Here is a 22,754-nt window from a genome sequence, read left to right as displayed (position 1 = left end):
CCTGACATTCAAATCAAGACCACAAATTATAAACAGTTTCAGCAAATTGACTTGAGTGCCTTTGTTCCTCAGACATACATCTTCCTATTGCTTACAAAAGCAGCATATACTAACCACTAACACTGCCATAGCCAGTACTGGGAAAGGAAGTTATTGAAGCCTGGATTTCCTGCTTTCAGTTGTAGCCAAGAACTGTGAGGCTTGTAGTGGTTTCAGGAACTGACTCATCTAATGATTCATGGAGAAGATAGTGGTTTTAATATGTTTCTGATCATGAGACTCAAACTTCAAAAATGTTGATGCTTAATTTTTATTTTAAAGCTTAAAAGTACATAAATCAAGCAAACAAATATTGTCATGAGACACACTGGCTAATATAAATGCATTTTACTATGCACTTAAAAAAAAAAAAAAAGTTAAAATTCCTGGAAATTCATTTCAAGAGAATGTTGACAATTAATTCAACCCACCAACAAAACAATAAGCACTCCTGTTCCAATCCTGATACATCTAAATTTTAAGTGGGAGACAAGTGAAATATCAATTGCATTTTTAGTTATATCTTTTGGTACATATGTATCTACTGCTATGTACTCATCAAGGAATCCTACAGCTGCTATTGTTAATGCACCTGGTTTCTTTAACTATGTTTAAAAAAAAAAAAAGTATCATCAGAAGATCAGCTGCTAAGAATACATTTGGATGTTTGAAACAATAAAGTTTTGTTTCAGGGTGACTGGAGCTGCAGGGGTCAAGCTTAAAGCAACACCTAACACACTGGATCTTAAGCAGTCAAACACCATTGTTATTTTCTCATTCCGAATTCACAACTAGCCATTTTTACACATCTAGTTTTTCCAGAAGGAAGCATGTCCTCCAGTGCATCAAAACACTTTTTGCCCACAACACAAATCTCATCAGTATGCTGTAACTTCAACTGCCAAGCTCTTGTGCCTAAAAACATGGCTTGAGATGGAAGCTTAATTCTGCTAAACTAACGTATGGAAAAGTACTGGTTTACTTTTTAATTTTTGAACTGCAATGTGCAGCTACTCACATGATATGTGCAGTTTGCATGCTGGGGGGAGGGGGGGTGAAACATTAGCACTTCTACATTTCACCATGTGCACAACTAGTAAAAAAAAAAAAGAAAGAAAAAAAAAGAAAAGAAAGAAATAAAGAAAGAAAACAAAATGCATGTTGCTTGGAAAAAATAAAAAAAAATAAAAAAGAAGCAAAAAAGCAGTTAAAACAGTTGACAAGAAAAGGCCAAAGTGCGCTCAGTGGCTGGCAGTCATTTTATGGCTATAGTCCTACAGCAGATTTACTTAGATGACGTCAGTGGCTCCAATCCAGCTTTTCTTTGGTAGCATTTACCACTTGCCTCTTGAAGCCTCCACTATGCTACAGAGCAGCAGACCATAATCAAAATTCCCTTTGTGAAATAGAGTTTACCTCAGGGCACAGAGGCATTGCTAGCTGAATTGCAGGCTCTTCACCCTGTACTGCATGCCCAGAAATAAATAACCTACAATACTGTACTTTCCTTAATACAGAAGGACCATTAAAAGCAGCTTGCTACCTAAAAAAGGGTTCTTTAATTTGTTTCCTAAATCTCAGAGGCCAGAACATTAGTTGATTTTCCAAGCAACCAAAAACTATGATAATTCTATTACACTTTGGACTTCTTTGTATTCTTTGTATTGTTTTTGGAGATTTTAGAAGATCAAGGTTTTTATGGGTCATTGTTTCACCAACAAAAAATATTACAAACATTAAAATCTAAATTGAATTGCTATAGGAAGCTGCTTATTTTAAATTTGTTTTTATAAATATGCCCCTTCAACTGCTTATCTACAAGTGCTCAGTAAGCATACAGTAAATATGCCAAGAAGCAAAGAAAGTACTATGCATAAATAACAGTACATGTAAAGAAAAAAAAATGCACATTATTTGGAGCTACAGATTTCCAGTCACAAAACAATGACAGGAACCAATGAAAGGCTAGGAAATCAGCAAAAAACTTCACAGGCTCTGGAGTTTAACATTATATATATATATATAAAAAAAAAACATATGAAAGATGCACTTTACTTTCAAACAGGTGTAGATTTGTTATGTTTTAATGGCCCATCAGTCCAAAGATCTCCATACTCAGTAAGTATAGGTAACTAGATAATCTAGTGGGCTGAAAATCGCCTCTCAAGGTTAAAACATTTAGGAATAACTTACATGGAAGATGTGCAAATGCCTCACAGAAAACTAAGTTTCAGTACCTCTCCTTTCGCTGCCTCTTTGCTTTCTCCCTCACCACCACCACCCAAACACACTGAAGTGAAAAATCACAGGTCTAATCTGAAATAAGCCAAAAGACAAAAAAAGCTATTATCAGCCAACTGTCCCTGTGTATAAGACACACTGTGGACCTGAACTCTAAACCTGAATTTAAGACAGATTTAAAATTTTAGGTGATCCCCAAACCAACTCTGAGTAGACAAACGCTAGCACATCCTGTCCCTGCAGAGAAACTACAAACCTGTTAGCAACCTGAGATGCCAAGCCACAGGCAGAAAAGCTTTCTTGTTTTCTGCAGGTGAACATGGTGGTTGGGCAGGGACATAACCTCTTGCTTCATCACCCATCGGGTTGGCCTCTGGGTGCTGTGCCAGTTCCTGGCAGCTTCAGTGCAATTCACCTGTAGCTGGATGGACTTCAGTATGGCATTAACAAACAGCCACATTTCTGGATTGTCAAATTACTTGCTTCCAAAAGGATGGGAGAAAAATTTTCTTCTCTTTGACCTCCTTTCATTACTAAAAAGTGGTGTCAGCAAACAGAGTCAGAAGATGACTGTAAACTTCTTCGAGAGACAGTCTGGCCCTCTTATTGGTCACCAAAGACCCTGGACATGAAAGTCATTATACAAGCACAAGTGGCTTTTTCTTTCTAATAGCCAGGGTGAGAAAGCAGCCTGGAGACTGGTATGGCCAAAGAGATGTGACAGCAAGACCATGTCCATGAGCAACAGCAGGAAGAGGAGCTGGCAAGATGGCTAGCAAAAGGAGAAGAACAAAGCTACCACAACCTGAAAGAAGGCAAGCCTAATCTAGGGATGTACAAAAGCATACTAACTTATATAACTAACTGCATACCCAAGGAAAGAGGAAAGTCCAGGCAACCAAAGACATATGTGGTGCCCTGTAAAGAACAGCAAGATGGAGCCTGCAGGGCAGACAAAGAAGAATGTGCAGCAAGGTCAGAGAGCAACGCAGACAGACCCAACCCTAAGGACATCGCTGTGGCATTGAACAGAAGACTGTATTTATGTTTTGAGATTTTTGTTGTAACAAAATAATTATGGCCAAAGGGAGGGGAGAAGAGGAAAGAAAAAAAAAAAAAAAAAAAAAAGAGGAACGCCCATTCAGTCTTTGACTTTTAGAAAAGGCTTTCAGTTGATTGCAGAATAATTAGAAAAAAAAATTAGCTGGCAACAGATACAGGTATACAATTCTTCTTAAAGGCTAATTTGTTGAAAGAATAAAGTAAAATTTTGGATGTGGAAAATGAAACTGTTTACAGAGTTTTGCCTTTTATCTTAAACTGTAAAGCAGCTCTAGGATGAGAAGTGAATATTCATATTTAATCTACCACCATGCATAAGATTTCCTTTGTCATTAATAAATGTTTGTCTCCAAACACTATATATTTTAATTGAGATACACGTAACAGAGGCTTTAACCCATTAAACCTTTATGAATTTACCTTTTCTTCCAAAGCCTGTTCTGACATTTTCTCCCCTCAAAACCAAAATGTCATTCCTGAATTAAAATCTCCCAACAGAAAGACAACCATGTAAAAAAAAACAAAACAAAAACATGCCAGCTAATTGCAGAAATAAGCACTATTGTTCAGAGTACCGTGTAGTGAATGAAAGGAAAGAGATTCCACCAAGGGAATAACTGTGATGTCTATAATGTAAAGGAATAATTTGGCACCAAAAATACCCAAGGCCATACTGGTTGGTGATTCAAACACAAAGTATATCAAAACGCTACTGATAAGCTAAATTAACAGATAGCTTATCTGAAGCATATACTAGCCATATGGTGCCACAACTTCTGTTGCCTGTTGCTGGCATAACAATAGGCTACTGCAGTCTTAGACTGGAAGCACTATTTGACAAACTGTCAACAGCATTATTTTTTTTTTTTTTTTTTGCAGAGCTCTAGGGCAATGGCGCACTCATCTATTTGCATTTTTTTTAAACAGGTGAACAAAGAGTAAACCAGATGTCAACTTTAGAAATCAAGCTGTCTGGTTTGGGAGATTTAACAGAAGCAGGCATACTACTACAGCTCAAATCTAGACAATGAGCTTTTCTAAAACGCTCTGGCCTAGGGGAGTGGCTATTTAAAACACTTGGCTTCTTTTATTTCAGTACTATGGAAGTGAATTCTGCTCTTAAGTGCCAGCTCAAATGAAGTCATTTTGTTTCACTGGGGCTTTCTTTGCATTTTAGAAATGTAGCGTGTACTGTAGTAAAAGAAAAAACAAGTATGAAAAAAAATCTGATTCTTTTTCAGCTAGAAGCTGGGTAACACAGGAAAGAAAAAAATAACTAACAATTTGAGAATACACCAAAAAAACGTGAAAGGATAATTCAAGTGGAAGTTATTTTCCCTTCATTTAAAAATAGAAATAAAAACAACTTTCAAAAGCTTTAGAAAGAATGTGTATTCACATCCCCCTCAAGCTCCATGAAGACAAGGTGTGAATACTGACAGATAAGGAAGATTTACAGCAGAGCTTTAATACGTTACAGAAACACAATTAACCAATACCAAAGGAATCATGAGAATTTTCTTCTTGTTTTATTTTAGAAAAAATGAAAACTTGGTTCCTTACATGGTATTTGTGGAAAAGTCTTTTCATAACAATCCAGTAATCTACTCAATTAATCTTCTCAAAATTTGACAAAATACAAACTTCTGTCAATGGCTATATAGTAGATCTTTATGATACTCAGTTTTGCAAATGTGTTTTTAGTTGTGTTCTGTAGGAGTGTGAAAGACATAATGAGAAAAAATAGATAGTTCTAATAATCTGTTCTGCTTTGATAGGCAGTTATGGGAACATATTTATTTTCTGACTTATACCCAGCTAAGTATGTAGCATTTTTAGATTATCTTTTCAAATTGTTCTTGAACATTCTCAGTTAAAAAAAAAAAAAAAAAAAAAACAACTCCTTTCATGTTAAGTTGAGATTGCACTTGAACTCCTTCCAAAAGCCAGAGCTGTACTGAATTATGATAATTAGAAAGCTGTGCGCATAAAAGGCAGCACAGTCGATGCATTTAAAAAAGTTCATGCCAGAGAATATAAGTTCAATATGTTCTCACATAATTAACATTTCCCATCATTAGCAGCAGTTTTTCAGTTTATGTATCTGTAAAAACAACAGCACTCGTCATTGTTTTAGATTCCCAGTCAATAGCATTTTAATAGTTTTACACATAATCCTAAACTTGCCTTCCTTTCCCCCTCCCAGCACACTGTGATTTCACATTCTACCTTCTGACCTGCTAGCAAATAAACTTGCATTTTGTGTTCATATGCTTCTGCTGCCACACAGGCTGATTCGAAAGTTCGGCGTAGAACTAAAACAAGCTAGAAATCTAAGAAGGCCATTTGGAAAGGTACAACAGGATGCAGAGGGAGTAATCATGCTGTTCGAGTAAACAATTACTAGAAGACAAATAACAAAAAGTTGCAGGTGATACCTTCTACTGGACAGGCGCCAAATTAAAATGGGCTTCCTCTGAGGAACCCAGACACAAGCTGGAGACTGGGAAATGGGACTGCAGCCCTGCACCAACCAGGCGAGCATCTACAAACCCTTTACACGCTCTGCAGATTTTCATCGTGTTCTTGATGCTTGTACAAAAATTCATCTAACAAATAAGGGCATGTAGCACATAACGGGTTGCTTTCTGAGACATTCATAGACTTCCTGTGCAAAATGCCTCAAACTAGTTGTTCAGAACCAGATTTTGACACTGGCTTGTTACCTCCTTTCTCTCCCCTCCACTCTCTCATTCCCTGTGTTTTAAAATTAATATAATTCATTTGGAACTTTACTAACCAGATTCAGCATAGAAGTTGCTGAATCCGCATTAACAGAGAGAGGGATTTTGACTGTACCAGCAATACGACAAAACTCACGACAGCATCAGGATTTCACACACAAAATAAAAATAATAAAAAAAAAGATGTTTGGGCTATTAAATTAGAAAAGTCCTAGTTGAATTTTATGCGACAAATCTAAGCAGATTTGGAGTCGGTGCTTCAAAGGATTTAAGTCTGCAACTTTTCACTAGCTTACGTTTTGGAAATGACTGATCTTTAAAACCAAACAAAATTATTCCAGGAAATACTATTCCATCCTTGTTCCACTTGCAAAAATCAAAAGGAGTTTTGTGCAAGAACAGAGAGCAAGATATGGTCATAAATTGGGAATTTATTGCAGAGATTTTTCTTCTAAAAATGTGTCTTCAGGGTGGCAGCTTAGAGCCGGTTGGCTCTATAATAAATAATGCCATTAATCCGTTCATATATCACAGGATAAAATTTAAATTATACCGTGCTTGTATAAACTGCCACAAAACCTCTAACAGCAGTTTCTTTCAGAGTGATGATTTACCTCTTGTATGTTTTAAGATTTTGTTGAGAGCCAATTTTATTTTATTTTTTATTAGTAAATGACCAGTTTAGGAATATAAAGCATTCCTACCTGAGGCAAGCACTAATGGCAAGGTGATTCACGGTGACAAAATGGTAATTAAATCTCAAATCCCAGAAATAAGTAGCTACTATTTCTCTCATGGCTAAAGCAGGTCACTCTGATGAGGGATGAAGATTTCAAAATCGTACTGAAGGCAGCAATCTGCACCCTCATTACAGCCAACTTCATACAGAAAGACTCTATGAAGTCAATGGAATTAACCTGAACCTACAACGCATTTAGAAAAAAGAAGTCAGCAGTCAGAATAAGAGCCCAAAAGTGGAATGAGTGATCAACTTTTAACAGAAATTTGCCTGCAAGTTTTAGATAGATCATAAGCAAAGCAGAAAAGAAGTCCCCTTACAAAAAAAAAATTGAAAAAGCATGCATATCAAATATAATATTCTTTATAATCAAAGGTGCAGAATAGTACCCACGTACTTGTTTGGACACGAAATGTCGTACTAAACATATATATAAAGCATATGCTGTAAATACCTTTGTATTCAATCCAGCAATGTTTATTCATATGAGTCATCCCAGTCACTTTAAACTGAGTAAGGATTGGATCTAGCAAATCTTTTCTTCTTAAGTGAAATCACTTCAGAAAGACAAGGTGAGGTTTTAAACCATCAGTATATGGGAAGATAAAATAAAAAGATAATCTCACAGATAAACATCCAGAACTGTACACAAGATCTTCAGTTTTGGAAAGAAGATTAGGCACTTTCCAATAAAGTCAGATTGCTTCTATGAAAATTCTTCAAACAGTGTAACCATCATACTATATGGATTGCAAACTGACAGCTATATCATGATACACAACTACGTTTTTACCTTTCACTTTTTATAAAGTAAAACGTGCCAGAATTTCTCTGTAGTTCAAGAAGTCTTTATCACACTAGCGTCTGTACTGTGTCTTTAAAGTTTGCTTACAATATTATCTACAAGGTTAGTTTAAAAAGAAAGAAGGAAGAATTCTTTATTCCTCTGCATGTGACTTCACTGAGCTTAACTTTTTCAGGCATGGACAAACAAAGCCTAAAAACCACTTCAGCAATATACAAAACCACTACACCATCCAGCAACAACAACACGATAGTTACAAATTACACTAAACATGTTACACACATGCTCACAGGTCTCCACACATAACAATACACTATCATTTCTCAGCTGGAAACTCACAGCGGGTCTAGTTCCTAATTAAGTTTCTGTTGTTCTTTTTTATCTGTTTAATTAAACTCCTTTAAGCAGAGTCTGTCTTTACTAAGACTCATGTCAAATCAAAATTTTTCCTCTGCTTCACTGCTCGCGTACATCCCTCGCTCAGCACTAAGAAACTGTACAGAATATAAAACCGTAATTCAAATCTCAAGAGCTATTGCTACACTCTCCTGGGTGCAGAAGCTAATGATATTTACTTCACCAAAGCAGCCTATGTAAAATTGATGCTCAAAATACACCTAACACATGTTTAGCAATAAAGTATTTTCCAAAGGTATTTTTAGATTACTACAAAGAAAAACAGAAATAAGTCATTCACATCCCAATTTTCTGCTGGGTCAACTGATAAAATCCTGCTTTTCTTTGCAGTAGGTTTATGCTATGGGTACAGAAAACACATTATGACCCAAGTAAAAAAAATCAGTGTAGTGCGAAAAAAAATGTTTTAGCACCAATATAAAAAATAAATACATCTCAAAGAAGTTTGCTTTTAATCAAAAATATTTCTAAAAGTTGATTGTAAAAAGTCACAAGTTTAAAATGTGACCCACTTATAAAACCTTCAGTTTCATGATTTAAGAGCATTCACTGGATTTATCCCTGCCTTTCTATTCCCAAATAAAGTATGTGCACATATATATATATATATAGATACACTCACACACAAACATGCAAGCTCCCCTCTACCCCCCGAGAAGTAATTTAATACACAGGTCTATGTCATTTTTGATAGCACCATCTTACCATCTACAATCTAATATCCCTGTAATGGTATTCCCCAACTATTTATAGAGACAGAATACATCATACATTACAGACACACATTCCCACTCCAGGGTCATACGAAGAATCCTACATAATTTTAAATTAAGTCCTAATGTAATTATAATCACTTTTGTTTTCATATTCAATTGCAGGTAGCACTTTGTTATTTATATGAATTTTCCCATAAGAGGCGTTCCCACAGAGATTTCCATATTAGATGTGCTGCATAATAACTGAACATTCGGCTAGAGAAAACAGGATTTTAATCGTATGGCTCCCAACTTTGCCATTATCTAGTTTAGATATCTCTGGAAAACCGCTATCTAGCAATACTGTGTTTCCAAACTTTATCAGCATTGAGGGAAAGCAAACAGGCTTCTGTTAGACAGGAATACAGCTGCATAGCTACTATTTTTTTCCCTGAGGCTCTGCCAATTCGGCTTACGTTTCTTACATATATAACATTTTACGTCAGAAAATGCCAGTACAACCTGACATTTCTTGGCCTTTCTTTCCCAGATAGCGTTCAACAACGAACAGTTAAAAAATATTGGGAGCCATTTACGTTAAGGAAATGCAGAGCAGAACTGCTCCCTAACTTTCCAGCACTTATGGAGGTCACTTTTCATATCTCCATATCAAAGGCAGGCACTCATTTCGAATAAGTTAACAACTCTCCCGAGAAGCACGGGTGGCTGACATTTCATTGTTTCATAAATATTTTTATACTGTAACACCGTTCAACCTAAAACAGATTTCGAGAGGAGAGAAATCGTGACTAGGATTATGCCTAACTGAGGCAGAAACACAAACTTTTCTACTTGGTGAGAACAGAGGTTTTCTCTCTCTCTCGTTTTATCTCTTTTCATCGTTTTTTCTCAGCTGTTTGGAAGGGACTGTTTTGTTTAATTTTTGCTACAAAAGCTGCCCTGTCTAACTTTTCCCTCCCCCTTGGAAGTGTACTTCCTTTGAAACCGCTCCTTCTGCGAACAAAGGCTGCCACGGGCCCTCCGCATCAGCACCGTGAACATCTGTAGATTAGATCTCTGTAAAACGCTACGGAAAAAGAAAAAGAAAAAAATAAAAATACAGTTCCTACCGAATGGAAGTTTTCCACGGACAATCTCCTCGGTGGTGGTGTAACTGCGACTTTGTCTTTTTTGGATACAATGTTTCTGCTGACTCCCGAAAATTTTCCACTTGAACGTGCAATTAACCAGCAGCAGCGGCGGCAGCTCTGGAGAAGGAGAAGAAGCAGCGAAAAAGGACATTCCTCCCTTCATCTTTCAGCGGGAAACCCGAGGGGGGAGGCGAGCGGGGCCCGAGGCAGCGCCAGGCGCGGGGCACGGGCAGGCCGGGCACCGCCGGGGGACGGCCCCGCGGGGCTGCGAGCGGCTCCGGCGAGCCCGCGGCTGCTCCCGACTTCGCGCTTCCCCGTGGCAAAAATGCGAAAAACGTCAAGTCCCGGCGCGTGTGCGCGCGGGTGTGTGTGTGCGGGCGGGCGTGAGGAGTGCGCGTGTGAGTGTGTGCGCGCCGGTGTGTGCGCGCCCGGCCGCGGCGCCGTGACTCAGGCAACTAAGTGCGAACGGCGGCGGCCGGAGGCAGCGGAGCGGGCAGCGGCCGCCTGTTGCGGCTCCGGCCGCGGCCCCGCAGCGGCAGCAACTCCGCCGAGCAACTTCTGCCCCCGCCGCGGCCCCTCGCCGGCCGGCCCCGGCACCTGCGGGGGCGCCGGCCCCTCGGGCCGACCCCTGCCGGGACCGGCCCCCGGCCCCCGGCGCCCGGCCCCCCGCCCCGCCGCACAAGGCGCCGCCGTGCGCGCCCGCGGCCGCCTCTTACCTCCGCGCCGCGGCCCCCGCTCCGCGCACCGCCGGCAAACTTCGCCCGCCGCCCCCGGGCCGCCTCGGCTACCGGCGGCCCCGCGCCTATTTTTAATCGGCCGCCCAACTATTTATACCGCGCCGCGAGCTCGCCGCGGGCCGGCGGACGGAGCCCTCGGAGGATGAGTTGCTGCCCGGCCGGCGGCGGGGCGGGCCGGGCTCCCGGCCGGGCTGCGCGGCGCCAGCGATGCCAGGAATGCGCGGAATGAGGGGAGGAATGAAATGAACGCGGGAGCGGGGCGGCCGCGGGGCGGAGCGCGGCCCGCCGCCCCCTGCGGCCGCGGGCGGGCGGGCGGGGCGGCGGGCGGGGCCTCCGCGCCGCGCTGACCTCATAGGGGAGCCCGCGGCGGGGGGGGGCCCGCGGCAGCGGCCGGTCCGGAGAGCGCAGGCCCGCCCGGGGGGCTCCGACACGCAGCTACGGCCTCGCGCGGCCAAACCCCTGGCGGGCCCCGGCACGGGAGGCCTGTGCCAGGCGGCCACCTGCAGCACCCCCCGGGCCCACCAGAGCCCCGAGCAGGGGGAGAGCAGGAGAGCTTTGTCCGCATCGCAGCCCAAATCGATGCGGACACGGCGTGGCCCAGGAGCCCAAAGGGCTTGACCTTTCTCACAAAAGTGGCTCCAGCTTCGGGTTTCGTGCTGCAAGTTTTGCACTGCTCAACTTGTGAGCCTAAGTGCTGTTAGCTTACTTTACCCTTCTCGCATCTGACAAACCGTTCCCCAGAAATGCTCCTGAGCGTTATTACAGGGCACATCTCCTTCAGCTAACAATTTCTTACCTTATGGAAATAATCACAGTGCAGGCACAGCTGTTGTGCTTGTGAAAACTTGTATTTGCATAAGCAAAAAGGATAACTGGACACCGCGGTGCCTGTTTGTCAAATAAATTGCCTATTTTGATGTGGAAACATACATTTCTATCCACCTTTGAAAGTCTGACCAGCAGGGCTCCCACTTTTGGAGATGTCAGGAAAATCGCATTACAACCTCAGAAGCACCCTATGTTGGTGTTGTCTGATAACATCACACATCATGTGTAACCTCACGACACACTTGGATGGGGCTGGCAGAATTCACAATAAGTACCCTGTATATTGCTTGTGTGTGACATTACAAAAAGATGCCAAGTTTCTCTCTGAAAATACTTGAAACATGCCCTTCTTCGTGCTTTCCCAGTACCGATCTCGTAGGGTAGCCATGCTGATAACAGTTGCTATTCTAGCCCATGACTGACTCTTGAAAACAAGTTGCTTAAAGCTGACATTGCAGTTCACATAGAGGCTGCAATTGTTTTGTTTTGTTTTGTTTTGTTTTTTTGCTGTTGTTGTTTGTTTGTTTGTTTTTCATCTTTGTGGACCAGGCACTGAGCGTGTGTGATGGGCATCACACTAATGCTATCTAATCTGTTCAAACTCAACCCTACGGAAACAGTGTGAAACAACTAATAATACCAACTTGAGTCAAAATTTGAGAAAGCATTGGCCAAAGGATTGGAAAAATGGGAGAAGGAATATATTTTAGGATATTTTTCCCTCCACCATTCCACACTGGCTGAAAAACTTTCTTTTTGAAAGCAGGCTACAAGGAACCCCCACCCCCCACACACACAAATTTGTTTTTTTCTTCCCCTTCTCCTTTTCAAACTGCTCCAATACTATTGTCTAGTAAGTGTCTAAGTGCCTGCATAACTTGTGAAATTCAACCACTGTGCAGATGTCTATACTAATGCCATAATCTTTTTGAGTGCACCCAAAGTTTACCAACTCTTTTCCAATACTAGAGCACAAAAACAGGGAAAAACATTGTCTCCTGAGCCGTATACCATTGATTTTTAACTATGTCAGTAGACTTAAACTAGAGATTAAACTAATTCTACTATGTTCATTGTATGTACAGAAATGTGGAACCCCTTTATGTGAATGGGGCATTTTTTTTTTCCATGAGGCTTCTAGAGAAAGTGCCAAGAATACTGACTCTAACTTTTATGCCTGTGCAGGGCCCAAAAAGTATCATAGCTCTGTGCACAGGAAGGAAGAATGGCAACTTTTTGGACAATAAATAAACAGTTTGAAAACTTCTTACTTCTAGTAGCTTTCACAAATGACAGATGAAAAAATTGTGGGATTATGCTCACCTAATGGAAAAGAATAATTACATTTACCTGCTGCCTGCACATTTTGTTAACTGCAAGCAGCAGGGAAAGCTCACAAAATTCTGATTATGTCTCAGACTCAAATTCTGTACGCTGATATTCTTCACAGGCAGGGAGGTGCTCAGGGAAGACTAGGGATCTTCCATTAACACCATGTTCATCCACCATCCAGTTTTCAACTCAAGGCAGAAATCCTGTCCTGACAGCATTTTGCTCACAGGTAACTAAAGTGATTAAACTACAAAAACTGAGGCCAAGATGGACAGCAAAGTAACATGGTGACTAAATCATGACATTTGTTGAGCCTGGCCTGTAGGCCAGTGAGCCCCAGGAAAAAAAAAAATAATAATAATAATAATAAAAAAAAAAACTTCTGAAAACTGAGAAAGGGAAACCGACAAGTATTGATCTTTCTTGCAAGAGGCTCATAGGCTCATATATCCTATGGGCTGTGATGTGATTCATTATCACATCAGACTGACAAACTTAAAAAAAATACATACCTGGAATCACAGTGAATTTCCAACAGAAAGAAATTGTGTACTGGGGAGATGGAGTTCTGCGTATTTTGACAGGTGAGGACTGTGGGAAGACAGCATCAGTATCGTCCAGCCCCTGCCTTTGTGCAAGCATAGGCTTCTTTGGAGGCTCTGTGGATGAAGGAGGAAGGGACACTGGAGGCACATTCGCACATAGTGAGCTTGCTCTGATGAGCTGCCTGCTTGGTGTTTATTGATGAATGGCTTTATCAGGCACACAGGTGCGCTGAGAATTAGAAAAGCTGAAGTAAACGAAGGGACATGGGGACGAGTCTGGACAGGGGCTTTTCCTAGGGACAAATGCTTATCTCAGCTAGAAAGGAGAATTACAAGTGTGGAATAGGGGAGCATAGAGTAAGACAGAGAAAGCATGAGATTCAAGAGGACACCAATCAAAAGACTTAAAGGAGAGAGGCTGAATAAAGAGAAGAGACACAGAAAAGATGAGAGAAGGGAGTGGGAGAGAAATATTTGTTATTACTGAAGGAAGGCAGGAAGGATAAAAAGAAAGTAAAAATAAAAAGGATAAAATGGAGAAAGGGAAACCTGCAGAAATAAAGGAATAAATAGAACAGAAAGAACAACTGAGGGGAAAGCCCTTGGACAACAGGGGTGACTGTAGTTAGGAGACGAAAAATAAGTATCAGAAATAGGAGATGGCAGTGAGGAAATGGGAGTAGTTTAACAATGGATGGAATAAGGTAAGGAAGGGTAGAATATGCCATTAGAGAACAAAGGTCTGTAATACTACCAAGTTTTGCACTTGTCGGTGAAATACTTGAGAGTGAGCCCTATTGAGAGTTGGGAGGAGACAAGTGTGAACATACATGTACTTAGAGATAAGATGGATGCTGTATTGCGGCATACATATAGGAACCGCTTTTACCTTCATTAATGAGACCACCGATAGTGGAGCCTAATGGAAGAGTTGTAGTTTGCTTCCTCCTTGCCATTAGGTGTGCTGGGTTCAGGACATATAACTTGCATTTCCCATCCCAGCCACCCAGATGATGCTTTTAAGTCTCCAAGAGATGAAATAGTATCCAAAGTTACAGGGTTAACAGAATAATTTACTTATTCCTGGAGTAATTAACTGGCAGGTGAAAACAAGATGGACTTTGCAAACATTAGATCCAGAGCCTCTTTTGGACTCGGAATGAATGTCAAAGTTCGACAATGCTTGGATACAGCATTTTGGTTACGAGCACTGAAATTATTTTAAAACTTTGTATTTGGATTGCAGTTCAGGTTAGGAAAATTGCTAACCTCAGGAACTGCTTAAAAGCAGCACATAGATTTGGGTTAATCTATAGTGTGCAAGGAATTAAATACCCAAATCAGTGCATTGTTGAACACGCCAACAAAAATGCTATGGGTGAGCTGTAATGTAATGAAAAATAGCTCTCCATATTATAAATCTAGCTGCTGAGATTTGTAAAGCAGCAGACAGTGCAAAGAATGAAAACAAGTAACAGTTTAATAATGAATTACAATAATTGAGTCAAGAGGAAGCCAGGACATTGACTACGGTTTCAGAGCCCAACTGAGTTAAAATAGTACAGAGAGTGGAAATATGTAATTTCAGACAAATCTGGTTGCTTATTTCTAAAGGTGAACTGAGAGCTTTTTAAAATTGCATGACCAGAGTCCAGGGTTGTCTATTTCTTTCACTGATGAAATCACTAACATCAAAATGGTGTGGCTCTTGTCCTGCTTTAGAGCAAACAATATAAGCACGGCAGCCTATTCCTTCTACTGATAGCAATAATTCTTAGCACCACTGATTGAAACAAATTACTGTGAGTACCAGTTGGGTGGCTGGGCTTTTAAAAAATAATTTGCACTACAAATTTTGTAGTGTTACAGGTATTTCCTGGTGGGGAAAAAAAAAAGGAGAAAAATCCTATTCAAATTCCCATGGAATCTCTTTCTTGATTCATCAAAATTTCAGGTATCTGAGCACTTCTTAGCCTACTTAATATGTAAATGGCCTATTTTATTCCTTCTCTTCACCTTGCCCCAGGTTTCTAATGGTATTTAGATGCCTGAAGATAGGCATAGGTGGTTTTTATCCTTCACTGTAACTAAGTGTCTAATTCCCTTTGATTTCAATGTTTTTAGGTAGGTAAATAGTCTGGGAAATCTCAATACTTATCCAGACAACCTAAATAATACTAGTAATAGTAATAACATAATAATAATAATAATAATGGTAATAACAATAAGAATAAAAGGCACCTTAATATTTATCCTAACCACCTAAGTGCTTTTATAGGTTTCCTTTGGATGGTGCTCAAAATCTACATCTAAGGAATATTTCAAAACACTTAAAAGCACCACCTGCTGTGAGATCTGTTACACAAGGCTATTCACAAACATTCATTCATCTCACCAAAATGACTCCACAGGTGATTTCTACGGGGAGAGGAGGGAGCCAGACTTCTTTCATTCAAAAATGAATGATTTCTAGGTAGAACTTCTGCTGTCACCAAGATAGACACACAAACACCATTCATGACATCAGTTTGTCCCAGCACACCCCGTAGCAGCCCAACCAGACCTTCCCTACCTGTGTGTGGTTTGGAAGCACCTTTCACAGACAGGCCTTGCCCTTGTCCCTTGTGATGTTACTGCTTCCAAATTATCTCGTGGCCATCTTGTCATCAATTCAAAGGGTCCCACAGCTCTAGCTCCCATAGGCCTGGCCTGGACATCTGTCCACACTATTTGTATGGAAAGAAGCATGTTGTGTGATGGTATAGTTATTAGTCAACCTGACATTTCCTATTATACTCATTTGAGTATAAGGTAATGCATTCCTTCTTGCAACTTATGCTTGAAGGCCAAGCTTACATGGCTTTTCAGTGAGAATTTTACAGAGTAATTCATAGCTGGTTGGGTAATGAAAAAAAAATTACCTAAAGCTGCTGGGAAATCATAAATGGTGCATGGGTACATAGTTGGATGAGAACTACTGAATGAAGTTTCTGGAATGATCATTACAGAATTTGTAGCAGTAAATATCACCATGTAAATCCCAACCTTTTTTCATCCTTCCCAGGGGAACTACAAATACTTTTTATCTAGCCTGTATTTAGGAAGACAGTTTTGGAAACAGGAGAAGGAAAAGTCATCTGGAGATGAGGAGCCACTGAGGCTAGTGAGTGCTCTAGTCTGGTCAGAATAGCAACCCCATTGTTAATTTTAACAAAGGACAGTCTTTTCTCTCACTGCTTTTTCTCTACCGTGTTTCAGCAATGGCAAACAGTAACTGAACTGACAGTGTTAGTTATTTGAAATTAAAACAACTGTTTAACACTCTTAAAATTCAGAGTTCTGCAGCTTTCCAAGGTCCATCAGATGGACTGGCTGCTGTGAAGCTTAATCCTGACTGCAAATGCTCTCTTTGTTCTGGGTTTTCCGCTCATATGCCCATGATGCATTATGCCCCACAGAGAGCTAGTCAGGAAGCATTGCCAGTGTCTGAAGTGCTCTGTGGAAAGGACAGACCACCTCACACAGCTGTGCTGCAAGACAAGAAATGCCTTCCAAAGGTGGGGAAAAAGAAGTGCACTAGTTTCATTTCATAACTGCACAGACTTAATAAATAGACAGTGACGATGGCAAGTCAGCCTAGACAGTGAATGCACAGCTCAGGGCTGTGTGCTGTACAACACACAGGACACACAAGGACACACACTCTGCCCACGGTGTATGTGACTGGTAAGGAGGACACGCAAGTAAATCTGAAATGCAGGTCCTCTAAATGGCCACTAAATAATTGTGTAGAAGCATGTCAAACAATGAGATGATGTAATAGACAAATGCTTATCATCAATGTAGAGAATCCTAACCTCATTTCACATGTGATTTCATCTTAGGTGACTTCACAAATACAATTACCCTACCACCTGCACAGCTTTGTATGTTTATGTGCCTCTTTTACCCCCCCAAATCCTGAAGAAATTAGCTAATTTGTTATTCTTCTTGATCAGTCCCAGATGGATAGTGTCTGTCAGAATTTTCTGATTTACATAACACTTATCATGTTCAAGTCACTTTATAAACACTAAGCAGTTGATCTTCACACCACCCCTGTGTCCTAAGCATTAGTACTTCCTTTTTACTGACTGGAAATTGTTACAGGAAGTCAAAGCAATACTCACAGTAGCTAAAGTAACACCAGAACTCAGTACCATCCATTATTTTAACTACTCCTTACACCTCTAGCACATCACACTTTCCTGATGCAAACACATCTACCACACTACCCTTCACTATTTCTTTTTTTCTGTCCCAATGCATGAGAAAAGGCAGGTACCTGAGATTAAGATTTCACCACAGGAAAATTTGGGATGTGTAGAACTAGATAAAAATGAGAGTTAGAGGTCTGCCCCATCAGCATGGAGACACTTTGTTTGGCATAGCAGGAGGTATCCTTCTCCTGCAATTCAAGCCCCAGCTACCACCACTGAGGGTACTTCTGCTGCTGCTTTTCAAAGTTGCAGCTGGCCTCCCTGCTTTACAGTGACTAGATGAGGAAGATAGCACTGCTGTTCACTGCCCTTCCCTAGTATAAAGGTATATAAGCTTTAGTGCTTCTCATCAAGGCTGAAGGAATTTGTGTTTAATGTCCTCCTCTGAGATAAACAATCCTCCAAGCCCCACAGAGAAAGCACTGCCTAGTAGCAGGAGGTGTCTCTGATGCAGAGAAGGGGGTTCTCCATTCATTGCATTTTACTGTACTCCTTGCAGAAAAAAAGCATTGGGTCAGTTCTAGCTTTTCTGGGCAAGATGCTACTGGAGGTAGCCCCCAGAACTGGGAACTGAAACAGCACACAATCTCTCCTTCCCTCAAGACCAGGAGCACGGACACCAGTACACCTTTTCAAACAGAGAAGTGAGATTCATCATTTTTGTGGCCTAAGTGTAGCCCAAGCAAAAATTTTTTGTTGGCTTCATCTGAACTAGAATTAGCCATTAACGCCTCTCTACCTTACACTTCCTGCTCATTCTGCTCCTTTTTGCAATAAAAGAAATGAAAGCTGAAAATGGGCCAGAGGAAAAGGGAAATACCTAAAGCCATTTGGTAGGGCCACCTGCTCAGGAGTGTTACCTGACTTTACATTTTGTATCAGGCATGCAGGTTCCTTCTGACTATGCATTATAGCAAAATGTTAGGGAAAATAAACTTGTGTAGAATCAAGTTTTTATTAACATGCAAATATTAACAACCTACATATATTAAATATCGTCCCTACCTTTTCGGTTTTCTCTTTGAGTGACTGTTGACTAACCTGTAGGTGTCTGAAGGAATCAGGTCAGTGGAAAACCACAAGTAAAAATGTTTGAGATATGGGTTTGTTCTGTTACCCACGTTTGAAAGGAATGAGATATTAGCTACATTTCATTCAATAATTAGCTCAGACGCACAAGCCAGATACAGTGGCATAGCAAGGCAATGCATATCAGCAGAGCTATGACTGTTCAGTTACATCAGAGCTCTTCATAGTATATATGTGAATCCTACATAAAGAAATTAGGCATCTAGGCTGCAGTACTGAGAAGGAAGTTTACTCCTGCCTACAAAGTTTTAATCTCCAAAAACATGAAAGGAAACATTATAATGTGAAATAGGAATGACTGGGTGGCACGTGTTGTGCTTCTATGGCACCACCATTAACAACTAATGGCTTAAGTTATTGGTCAGGAGAGTTAAACTATTAAAAGGCTAATTTACATCTCTTTCTTCACTGTGTGACTCAAACCAGTTTTGCAATCTGTTACAGGTTAACTAGCCAGGGTTAGGCAGGGTGGGGCCTGTAGCAGATTGTGAAACTGGTTTATTCAATTTACAGAGTGAGAAAAAAATCCCTAAAATAGGCATTCTAGAAGAAGACTGGATACCTTCCTGTCAATTATGGCACATCATGCAACAAAACAGGTTTTCAGGCCCCTCAGCTTTTGCTGCTGCACAGAGTGAGACACCACATGCAGGTCACATGCAGTCAAAGGCCATCCAGCACTGTGCTGCAGCTGAAGAGCATGCCTTTCTTTTAGCCTGGGGCAACGCTCAGAGGCATACCCTCACCTGCAGCCTCTCTCTTCACCTCCATAATTCTGTGCCAAGTGCAGCTGGATCACAGATCAGGCACACCAGCTGCTTCAAACATATGGGGTCGTGGAGGAGGGGAGCCTGGAGGGCTGCTCTTCAAATGGGTGATACGCAGGCCTGGAGCTGTCTGGAGATCAACAAGTGATTTCAAGTCGGGAAGCAAAGGAAAAGAGCTGTACTGTTTTCAGCAAGAGAGAAAGGGAATGCTGTCTCCTGCAGAGCTTTGCTCTCTCTGAGACAGTAGGATGAAATGCAGATGATGAGAGTTGCAGGCAATCCTCGTGGGGTAGGGCTTGTACAAATCACCATGGACATGTCACTACCACACAAGGTGGTGACACGGGTGTATTTGAAAGCTCTCTTTAGATCGTGAGCTGTGGAAGGTGCAATACAGAAAGCACTGGAAAGAACTATTAAATTCTGTCAAAAGACTATTGTATTAAAGTGTTAAAACGTGACAGATGGTTTCAGAATCTTGTACCCTCTCTTGGCATCAGTGCACAATTCTTTTTATTGCAGACAATTCATATTTTGGCACTGTGCAACACAATCAGAGAAGGGATGGAACATATATACTTTTCTTAATGCAGCCTTTATCATCATTGTCCTTGGGAGTTTTCCTAGACTACAGCCACAGAAAGATCATCAGAAACCAAGTGCCTCACTTTAGCTTACATTAGTGGACCCTTCATATTGCTCTGGCAATATAAAAGGGTCTTAAAGTTTACATTAAACCTAATGGGAATCTCACTTGAGAAACCCTTTATGTTGTCATGGCAGTGTAAATTTGTCCCTATATAAATGTAACAGAGCCATGTTCTGAATCTTTATGTTATTTTGCACTATATTGATGAGACCAACTGGGGAGGCACAGGAGCTTCCCTTCAGTGGAAGTTTTTGAGAAGCTAAGATAGTCATGTCAGGGTGGTCTGGGAGTATTTGATCCTGCCTCAGTGAAGGGTTAGACTGAATGATCTTCTGAAAGCTCTCACAGTTCTGCAGTTCTAAAGGTCTATGTTTCCTAAAAAGACAATTTCTTTGTGTGTCAGTCAGTGTAGTCTAGCCTTATCCCCAGAACATTACTCCAGATTTTTGCAAACGTTATCAGTTTACCCATCATTGTAGTGAAAATTAAAAAACTACATTCCTGAAATTGGCCTGTTTCCCAACAACATACCAAAGAAAAGCAAACAGAAAAGGTATCACGGATGATTTAGTTAAGTTTGCTTCTTTTGTGTTTGCTACAGTGTAAAAATATATTCCCTCCTTGTTCTCCCAAACTAGATTGTTAACTGTGACTCAAAGGACATTCAATTATTGTGCTTTTTAAAAACATAACTAAAATTGCCCCCTTTCATTTTTAAGTTCCCCCAAAGTGTTTCATGTCCTGCTCTCTCTAGAAGGAAGGCTATTTTTCCCCCCTCAAATACATCAATTTTAAATTGAAGCTGCTACCCTGGTAGACCCTATTTGTTTCTCAGCAACAGTTGGGAAGGGACCTTCATGATTCCTCTCCCCGAACCTCCAGATTTAAGGGTTATAACATCTAGAACCAAAAGTAACATTCATGTCAAGTGTTCATCCACAGCCCTCCTGTCCCCTTCTCCATGGAAGTGGCTAGTTTCAACCCCAAATTCTTTGAATTTCTTCATTCTGCTCTACAGAACAGGCATGTGAATACCTCCACGGCAACCTACAGTGCAGCAAAGAGCCAAGAAAGCAATTTGGCTTGGGTAACAAGAGTCACTTCACTGTCGTTCCACAAAGCTGCTGCACTGTAGGATAACTGGCCCTTGTGGTATTTTAGATTGCCGTGGCAGGGCTGCCTGTGGTACTCAAACAAGCTCTGTCATCCCCTGCAAGCTTGGGTACCTCTACAGTGCCAATGTAACCCTGCTACCAAGTTTGAGTGATGAAAAAGAAACTTCAGTTTGCATGTGCATTAATGGCACGTTTTTGTAGTGTCACATTCATGACAAGGACAACAGCCCCAAAGGAACTAGACTAGAGCTAGTATTTCCCTTTCCCAGAGTCAATGAAGCAGCTGTTGGTCAGAGCTGCGGTCTGGCTGACTGGTGTAACGAGGGCCTGCAGTCCATAATTTTGCACTGTGTATTTCCTCCCTAAGGAGTCGCATGGCTGGTTTATTGAAATCACACACAAAGAGGTCTTAGTGAATTTCTTAGTAGTTTATATCAGAAGAAAACTCAGATAGCCTAATTGTGAAATATGCTACTGTGACCTGCAGAAACCTGGGCTTTATTTCTGGCTTTTGACCAGTCTGAGGACTGACTTCAAACAAATCTTTTAACCCCTTTGTGTTTCAATTCCCCTCACCTGTAGAAGAGGGATGCACACCCCTCCTTGCTAACACTATGTGCTGGTGTGGGCTGAGCACATTCTGGGAGCAAGATTGGGCAAGCCTGTCCTGCTGCTGACCTCCAGCACCTGTTCTCTGGATAACTCTAGAGCTTCAGCTCCTGTGGCAGCCAACTAAGGACCTTTACCAGCACTCTACTCACTAAACAAACATGTCTTTTTATTATGTTGTTATTATTGCAGTTGGTTGACAGAAACCCCATAAAACTTGATGTTGTAAAAAATAATAAAAACATTTAACATTACAGAAAAGTGATTTTGGTACTAAACACCAAGTTGGCCTGACTAACAGCATAGCATCACACATGACAAAGCTACCAATGCTTCTTCCATTCAACAACAGGCTTAGGCCACTCTGGCCAGACTTCTTGGATCCCAACATCCCCTCACCACACACTGTCCAGGAGAAACCCTCAGCAGACCATTCACCTGCTTTCACTGGAGCTACTTCAGTAGTGGCTCTGGGCTGTGCTGCTCGACTCATGCTCTGGACCATGAGAATACCTAGCGGCAACACAGATGTCGCCTCTGTCCCTGTAATGGCTCTATCTGTTCAATCAGTGCAAACCATTTTGCACGCTGAGCTCCTAACTTTTAAAATGCTGTGCTGCATTTGATCTGCAGTTATTTCTTACCTTGGGAAAATCTGTGATAGCATGTAAAATATTTTGAAAATGAGCAATTTTGTGGGGCAATACAAATTTGCATTTGAGATACTTTAAAGTAAATACTTAAGAAAAATATAAATGTTATGTAAAGTTTAGTTTATCTTAACTTTTATGATTCTGGATGTCAGGACAGCTGTATTAACTGAATAAAATATATTTTTCAGGGTTAGAAATATATAGCCATCTGTTCAGTTCATAACATGTGTTAATGGGTATCTCAAATTTCAATTCAAGAAGTAACCGTCTTAATAAAT

General features: G+C 40.9%; 1 protein-coding gene across 12 annotated transcripts in view; it reads right to left on the bottom strand.

The window, feature by feature from the left end:
- The window catches only part of TEAD1 (TEA domain transcription factor 1), a 166,115-nt gene extending 155,184 nt beyond the window's left edge, over window positions 1-10,931 (bottom strand). For 2 of the 12 annotated variants that reach the window (XM_068685392.1, XM_068685393.1), the window contains exons 1-2: window positions 10,610-10,931; window positions 9,873-10,010 (exon numbers count right to left, since the gene is read on the bottom strand). Coding sequence is in view for 6 of the 12 variants with exons in the window: in XM_068685390.1 (XP_068541491.1) it covers window positions 9,873-10,056 (184 nt within the window). In the remaining 6 variants the exon portion in view is untranslated. Of the gene's footprint in view, window positions 1-9,872; window positions 10,502-10,609 lie in introns of those variants that run through there. The other 10 variants (XM_068685398.1, XM_068685399.1, XM_068685396.1 and 7 more) reach the window with 8 other exon arrangements.
- Window positions 10,932-22,754: the final 11,823 nt, after the last annotated feature.

Source organism: Anas acuta, chromosome 5 (genome assembly GCF_963932015.1).
Source record: "Anas acuta chromosome 5, bAnaAcu1.1, whole genome shotgun sequence".
In the NCBI taxonomy this organism is placed as follows: Eukaryota; Metazoa; Chordata; class Aves; order Anseriformes; family Anatidae; genus Anas; species Anas acuta.
Note: the sequence above shows the minus strand (reverse complement) of the source record. Positions and strands in the feature narration are given on the sequence as shown.